Consider the following 8856-nt stretch of genomic DNA (forward strand, 5'->3'; position numbering starts at 1 on the left):
TGACTGCAAAAGGACAAAACGTCCAAAGGCAAATCTGCAAACTCAACTACAGGAAAAGAAAAAAAACTAAAACAACCAAAAACAAAACATCCCGCGTCCACGACAGCCATGAAGACAAATCCAATTATTTGTGTCTCATGTTGCAAATTTGTTCTAATGGATGGAATAGGAAAATAAATAAGTGCCTGCAAAAGGAAACAAAGGGATGTGATTTCTAATTAACATGAAAGAGAGACGAAGAGACACATTAGTAAACCCATCTTTCATCCTTCTCCTCTCCTCATAGCCGGCACATTTGTTTGTGCCCAAATGTTGTCTTTTAGAGGGAAGCGTGTTTTCCGTTTCGCCAGCAAATTAAATGTCAACAGATGCAACATCGGCTCAATCTTGCTTTTTTTCTGGAGCATTTTGTCGATTTTATTGTTCATTGCGCATTTTTTTTTTTTTTTCGTTGCTTGCGCTCAAACGGCTTTATTTGTCACATCTTGGCTTTGAAGATCACAAAAACCCGGGACAATGATTAGGTTTAGTGTAATTACGAACTGAGCATAATGAAAGAGTTGAGGGGAAATGCCTGGCCTCATCTGCTCACTGCCTCTCTCCGGATAACCATTAATCCCACATTAACCCTGCACTGTCACTCTAAATGACAACGTTGAGAAAGATGGTATGATCAGATGACCCCGATCAGGTCACACACATATGCTGAATATGATATCAAAGATGTAGGGCGATCGCATCCAGCTTCTGCGTGAAACACTGAGGTTTAGATCCTGTCAGCAGGCCGCCTGCAATACAGTAGACCCTAAACAAGAGTATTAATGAGAGAGGAAAAAGTCATCCATCCAGGGTAAATGTTAGTAGTGATGCAAATAAAGGCTTCTGTAATGATGTGACTCTACCAGAGAACTATAAAGCAAAAGATTGGCCTCACACATGCCTAAACCAGCAATATCTGGTTTGCTGTTGTTTAGCTCAAGCTTAAAGTTCAAGGAAGCGTATGGTAAACAGCTTTTTCTTTTTTTCTTTCGTTTCGAAAAGAAAACACCTTTTTCGATTAGCTTTATAAATACCCCAGTCACTTACCTGATTTAGTGCTTTTATACACTCCATGCTGTGTGTCAATGAGCGTGTGACAACTCCTGTGCTGCACCTGTATATCTGCAAGCTGCTTTGGCAGTCTGGAGAGAAGATCTGTATGATGTATAGAGCAAAAAAGTATATTAATGTTTGTTAGTTTGCTCAAAAATACTGGACAACTGAATTATTATAAAGCCTTAAATACACAGACAGACGTATAGACAGACAGATAGATAGATAGATAACCATAATTTCAAACAGTATCAATGATGTGATTGTGTGTCTGTGTAACACGCGGCTGCATTTGTCATGACAATGTCACGCTCCCGTTTCAGTGTCTGGATAGACATGTGGTGTGTAAAAGCACACAGATGAAGCTCCAGATGGCGAGGACAGACCTGTGCAGCGTAATGAAGGGAAGAACAGTCTGGGTGTGTGGACAGGTTCCCAAAAGGCTGGATGTGCTGCTTCTGCCTGCCTTCTTTAAGACTTTAAGATGGGCGAGGACTGTCCCACACATTTGATCAGCAGTTTATTTTAATGCAATGACTTTACCCTCTTAATAACATCATCACCCCCAAAGGTTTACTCACTTTGCAATGGGGCAAGGCCAGGAATAATAAGCAACAATTTAGGGAGACTGCTGCAGTGTTGCAGAACATGAGATCACCTTGAGGTGCCACTGGGAAGAGAATGAAGATCCAGTTCAATATTATTTTAACAAAGTCACACAAATAACTGTTAATAATAGTATATATAACTCTGAAAACTTAATTATGACTAGAATGTGTCATGCTTTTTATAAATAACCTAGTCTAGTGTGATGCGAGCAGAAATAGTATGAGAAAAGAAGCTAAATATACTGCATTTCAAAATGATTTCACTCTGCACGTCCAATTTGCGGTTGGAATGAGGGTAACGTTAGCCGACTCACCACGGAATAAATGCGTTTTAGTTTAACTCATTTTAAACCCAAACAGTGAAGCATTTGGAGTAAAGATTAAAAAAAGCACTTCGTTCTGAGAAGACGAAGACTACTCATCTTTTGCGCCATCTTGTGTAAAAACACAATATTGCGTCAACAGTAAAAGCGTTATTAAGCGTGACCAAGAGATGGAAATATTGAACCTTTAATACAATACAAGCTTCTATTTTACAAACTCAACAAAACTCCACTGGACTACTGTATCAAGCCGTTGAGTACACTTTTAATGGTTGCTTGTTATTTCTTCAACCGCTTAGAGCAGATCATCTTTGGAGCCGATTGTTTTCTATTTCGCGTGCGTCGTCGCCACAGTTACAGGACGCACGCAAACTGCCTGAGAGCACGTAAACATGGTGAGTCAAGTTTTAATAACGTTTTAAAGAAAAATGTCAGTGAAATTACCAAAATATCTGCGTATATATGCAATTAATCTTTCTTCATATGACTTCTGTCTTTATATTTAATTAAACATAAGCTGCAAAAGCGAAAGTCTCGAGCCAAAATGTCATGCATGTTTAACGTTAACGTTACTGTCCTAGTATTTGTTTGCAATGTTTGTCTGATTTATTATTTACTTTTTCTTTACATTTGTTTATTTTTTATGTCTCATTTAACAGCCACCAAAGGATGGAAAGGTTTGTTGTTTGTTTGGAGTAAATATGTTTGCAAACAGCTTTCAATTTAAAATGACCTTTAATTGTATTCAAATTATAAATGTTTGTAAAAATAAATTCAATTCTTTTTTCAGTAAAATTAAGTTTTAAAGAACATCTCTTAATTTTTCCAGAAACAATTTCATTTTGTAGCATATCTTCACAATAGCTCCAAACTTTAAAACAAGCTTTAAAAGACATAAAATAATAATAATAATCATAATTATGATTATTATTATAAGCTTAGTTTTCGCAATATAATTTATTTGCATTTTGCATCCAGTCTGCAAAAAAGAAAGAGGGAAACATCAGCAAGGCTGAGAGGGAGAGACTGCAAAGAGAGGCAGAGGAACAAAGACGGAGAGAGGAAGGTACATCTGCAATATTAATTCATCTAATTGTAAATGAGTTTTTAAATTGCTAATAAACCTATATACTGTGTTTCTGCAGAAGAAGCTCGTGTCATTGCTGAGCGTGAGGAGATTGAACGGCTGGAGAGAGAGCGAATAGAACAAGAGAAACAAGAACTACTCGAGTTAAAAGTCTGATGAACTTCCATTTGAACATTCACAATTGTTTTGCAGACATCCCTGCCTTAGTGCATATGCAACTCTCTGTACTGATGGATTGCATGTGACAAGTTTTAATGTGATGATTCCACAGGACAGAGAGCGCAGAGAGGACGAGCTGAATGAACTGCGGCATATTCTTGATGAGAATCACTCTGCAGTCACTGCATGGGAATCTGAATGCAGGGACAAAGCTAAGGTACAAGACACGTTTAGCTCTATAAAGACATCTCGGGTGCATTATAAGATAAATCAGTCTGTGGTCTTTATAGTGGGAGCGTTACATGCGTTGCGACGGCAGTCCAGATCCATCGGTGCAACCGGAAATCAACTCCTTCATCAGTTTGTGGAGAGAAGACTCAGAAACCCAGATTCAGCTCGTCTTGGAGAACTGTGCTCTGGCTCTTCAGGTAAGACCAATACTCTGGATCTGTTGTTTTTGGTTTATTCAAGTCAGTTGTTGATTACTGAGATGATCCAGATAAGTCAAGGATCACTATGATTGCTGCTCATGATACTTTTAGTATTAAACATTTGCACATAACTCCATTTGAGGTCCATACCTCAAATTATGCTCCTTTATTAAGGATCCAAATTTTTATCTCTGTCTGATGAATGATATAAACATGTATAAAATGTCACTGAATTAAGGCTGTTTTTGTAACATTTTAGTAATCATTCTAAATTGTAGGTACATGTAATGACAAAGAGGAACGATATTTTTGGAAAAACTAAAAAAAAAATTTCAGCTGAAAAACATTGACAGCCAATTAGAATCAAGTGACTTTGAGCTTGAGCATTTAAACTAAAACTGCAGTATATGCCTATGATAAAAAGAAATTTATCGGCCACTGATTTGGATGCAAATATTGTTCTCGTTCTTGGGGTGAATGGACCTTAACTATTTCTCATGGACAGTTGACAAACGAACTGGACTTTCTCTTGAGCGAGGGTCCCAATCCCTGTGTTGCTCAGCAGTATCGAGAAACACTCCTGTGTCTGCAGAGTCTCATCCACATCAAACTCGACCAGGCCACTGAGGAGCTACTGAAGGTAAGAGCTATACCGAGATGTTCCTATGAAGCTCACTTTTATTTCAAGAAATATCAGATGTGTGTCTTTTGCTCTCCATCCAGTCTGCAAATTCTCATTCTGACATTGAGACCGGCAACATGCAGACTGTAGTCCAGGATGAAAATCTCACTCTTTGTCTGTGGGCGAACCTCAACAAAAACCCAAGGTTTGTGGGTCTCCATTATGAATTTAAGGGCCTATAATGGGATAAAGGAAAAACTTGACAAACCATGTTTCCAGGTTTAAAGGTTTCCAGTTTGAGGAGGTGGGTCTGGGCTTTGAGCTGCCGAAGCCACTTGCTGTGCATGACATTGCTGTTCGGATCCTTCACACACGATACGATCACCTGTCCCACCACAGCCAGCAAAAACAGGTCCAGAGAAGGAGATCCATGATGGAAGCCATTCTCACTCCACCAACTGAAAACACTGCAGCGGTGCAGGATAGAAAGATGGAGGGCGAGGGGGATGAGGGAGAAAGCTCAAAGCAAGTGGAGGATGACAGTCGTTCGGTCAGATCAGAGAGCAGAAAGCAGGTGAGTGAGGCTTTGATCATGTGTATGTTCTTATTTTCTAGTTGCTTCTGTTAATATCAGTGTGTTTCCATGTGTCAGAGTGCTGTAAGTGTGATCTCATCTAAAGAGGGGAGGAAGAGCTCTTCAGTCAAGCCGTTAGAGGAAGGAGAAAGTCAGATGGAGGAAATCACAACAGCATTAGAAGCTGGTTTGGACTTTTCCTATTTCACTTCCTGATTTTCCACATTTATTTATTTCTTTGTCTTATTTTTGGCTGTTTTTCCCTTTTGGCCAAAACCCAAAAATACAGACATTTTCGGCAGACAAAATTTCAGTGCATCCCTAAAAATAATATATTGATGTTTAATAGTAATATATTTTCCAATTTGAATGTTTTACTTAATGATAATTTTTTTTTGGCTTGTATTTTTTAAATTTATTATCATTAAAATAATTTACTTTAAAAAAGTCTTACATAATTATTTTATGTTTGCGCTTTTAGCCAAGTACATCCTGAATTACGGTTTCGGTCCAGAATTTTCTTTTTGGTGCATCACTATAGTTAACTATGATGATATACTGTATGACCATATATACATATATCAAAAAATTCAGATGAAAATTTAGATTTTAGGCTGATAATTAATAAATCAGGGATATTCAAATTCTATACTACTATTAATGTAAAAAAAAATACATACTGCAAGTGAATTTAGGCATTACATTATAACTGAAAGAATGAAATATATTTCAATTTTAGAAATCTGCTAAAGATTAATATTTTATTTTCATTTTACTAAAATAATTTTACTTTAACTTAAATTTCTGTTAGTTGCAAAGGCAACATTTTTATTTGATTTATGTATTTATTTTTCCTAAGCTTTTCATCAAATATTTATATTGTCAGCTTTATTTTAATTAATGAAAACGAGTTTTATTAGTTTTGGGTAATAATGGCAACACATAAAAAAATATAATGAGTATCAAGTGATATATTGTGGATCACTAGTAATACCACTGTAATGGCTAAGTTCTTGTAACTTACTGCTTTATTAAATTGTCTCTAGATCAAAATGGTTCCGACTCATCACCAGCTGAACCAGTGACTGACGGTGCTGACGCACACATAGTGGATCTGCAGCAGTTCACGCCCCTTGGCGGAGTCTTCTACTTTGATGTTTTCCATCTTCCGCCCCAGTCTCACATAGTGAAGGGCTGGGAAATGAGAGAGGTACATCATTGAGTGTAACAGTCTGAAAAAAAAACATAAAGAATAATGTGCATTAATTGTCATTTACTGTTGTGCTTCATCATAGCTGTTAGAAACCGGTCTCCAGATCTTCCCCTATCCCACAGAGCAGACCAGCGTTCAGAGCTCTACCTCAGTGAAACTGGATGAAAACAGTAGCACTGTTGCCTCATCGCCTGTAGGGGTCACTGTAGCTCTGCCTGACTCAGTATTGTTTCTGGAGGATCCACATGTGGCACATTGGGATCCAATCGGTGAACAGTTAACACTACATATATGTAGCATCAGATTTTGTCATGAATAAACAGTCTCTTCTTTAAAGCCTCCCTGTTATATTCACATCTTAGTATTTTACCTCTTGCCTGTTATTGGCCATTGTTTTCTTCAGGTCAGCACTGGCGGGCAGACTGCATTTCTGAGGCATCCTATGATGAAGAGACCCACAGCATCACCTTTAAGATGAACACATTCTCTGCCTTCACATTACTGCAGGAATCGTATGCTAACATGCCTTTCCAATCATGGGAGCTGAGGCCTCTCGGCCAAGACTCAGCTTTGTTCACAATCACTGGAGCTCTTATTGAAGTCAGCATCACCGTCAAGGCAAGAGAGGCCCTGTACAAAAATGCACTTAATGCATTGACAAATAAGTGTGAAAAGATGTCTACTTTAAAACAAAAATGTAGAAAAGTTCTGTATTCATGCTGTTTGATATAACAAATTACTAATATCATGAATTACTTATTATCAGAAATTTTGCACCATATAAAATTTTACAACCTGAACTAGTTTTGCCTTGCCAAAAAGGAAAATGACCTGATATTTAGTCCTTACATTTAAAATGATTGACCTTGATAGACGGTCAAAAGGGGCCCTCTCTCTGAAATTTCCCATTACATTTTTTTCCTGCCTGTTTATGCATGTTCAGTGCACCATATGACTTTGATTTGGAGGTCAAACATTTTTCAAATATTAGCAGTGAAAAAGTTAACACAATCACTGAATAAAGTGCACTCAAATTACTGCATGTTTGGATACATTTTTAAATAAATTAATGGATGCAAAAACAGCATCCCGTCATTGAGCCATTTAATTTATCTAAGACCAACAGTATGCCATTAGTTCAAGCCCAGGCTGTTTTCGATACATACCGAAGGCTACAAAAATGTTTTTCTCTCGGTGTGCATCAGCACTACTGATCGATAGCTTTTTGTTTCTCAGGGTATGCAATGTATGCTGCACATGGAGGAAACAAAGAACCTAGATCATCTTCTAGGGAAGTGGATGAGCCCCTCAGAACTGCAGAAGGCCATGCAGAGAGCTGGAATCAATGTATTTGTGAATGAGTATTCAGACAAGTACGTCAGCATCAACCCAAAGGTAACCAAGGGGCTGAGTTGCCTTACGGTCTTAAAAACATTTTCTGTATCAGCATTGATGGTTCGATGAAGAACGTGTATTATGAAACAGTGTATTGCACAAAGCGGTCTTCAAAAGGTTCTTTAGATTATTAAAATGCTTCTAACATGAAGCAAAAAATGGTTCTTCTATGGCATCGATGTGGAACCCTTCTTTTGGAAGAGTTTAGATTTCTGTCACTAATTCCTTTTTAATTGGACCAATCATAGAAACCCATGACATCATAACTCTGAGTTTACCTAAATATATTTTTAGCCAGGTTTCTTTTAATTTCTAGGACCCATTAATAGAGCACACAGTGTATGAACAAATGGCACTAATGTCCTCAGCCGTGGCTTTTTCCTGGAGCCGCTGGAACACACAATGCGGACAAGAGCACCTTGTTCTTCAGGTACGTCATACACTGACAGACTGACTGAAGCACTATTAAGCTACTGTACAGACGTTCTTTGTAAGCAGGCAGTACCTTTGCCCTTTAATGTTTTGACTCTGTAGGCATGTGAACAGTTGGAGGCGGGGCCTGTGGCCGAGGAGGAATGGTCTCTTTACCTGCTGGGTGCTCAGAGGAACCAGCATCTGAAGATGAAGGAGCATGACGATAGCTTCTCTCCTGAGCTGACCGAGGGCAGCGAGTTCCACTCCACCTTTCTGCACATGCTCAGACAGGACATGAGCACCGAGGGCCAAGCCAGAGTCCGTCAGTCTCACTATCTCTACACAGACACCGTACAGAGGCTTCTGTGTGCAACACGTGTCCTCACATATTCCTGAGAAAAGAAAGCATCCAGACAGACTACATGCACACACACTAATATCTAAAACATCGGATATCGGTTTTGAACCGTCATTGCAACCTCTTGATATGCTGGGATGTAATAACACATTTTATAGGCAGGTGGACTCAAATGCTACTCTTGAATGATTTATAACATAAGTAATAAATACACAGTATATACTGTATACACACAGTAGATAGATCTTTCATTATAAAATTATTCCTAAATGCAGAATATTACAGAAACCGGCATTTGTGTCTCATTAAAAAAATAAATAAATATATTCTATAAATAATATATTATTTTGGGGGCTGACATATAACCCAGACATGTTTGGTGAGATTCTCTTTGATTTATAGATTATTATACTCATGTTGAATTAGGTGCAATTTGGAAATAATTCATTTACTTCATTTTATACCACCAGCTTTGGATGAATGACTTAAATGAGAACACACCCAAACATGAGTATTAAACACACAAACTGACTGAAGCTTCAAGAACAATTTAGCTTGTTTTGCAAAGTAAAGTGTGAGA

At 38.0% G+C, this 8856-nt stretch overlaps 1 protein-coding gene across 1 annotated transcript; it reads left to right on the plus strand.

The window, feature by feature from the left end:
* The first annotated feature begins 2394 nt into the window (after positions 1-2394).
* LOC113048034 (protein CASC1) lies at positions 2395-8547 on the plus strand. Its single transcript, XM_026209536.1, has 16 exons — positions 2395-2418; positions 2683-2700; positions 3002-3089; positions 3169-3260; positions 3382-3486; positions 3560-3697; positions 4206-4340; positions 4424-4527; positions 4602-4896; positions 4975-5083; positions 5943-6106; positions 6192-6378; positions 6513-6727; positions 7346-7504; positions 7821-7934; positions 8039-8547. Exons 1-16 carry the CDS (start codon positions 2416-2418, stop codon positions 8312-8314), a joined length of 2202 nt encoding a protein of 733 aa, XP_026065321.1. The 5' UTR covers positions 2395-2415; the 3' UTR covers positions 8315-8547.
* The last annotated feature ends 309 nt before the right edge of the window (positions 8548-8856 follow it).

The sequence above is a fragment of the Carassius auratus genome, chromosome 29 (genome assembly GCF_003368295.1).
Source record: "Carassius auratus strain Wakin chromosome 29, ASM336829v1, whole genome shotgun sequence".
NCBI lineage: Eukaryota > Metazoa > Chordata > Actinopteri > Cypriniformes > Cyprinidae > Carassius > Carassius auratus.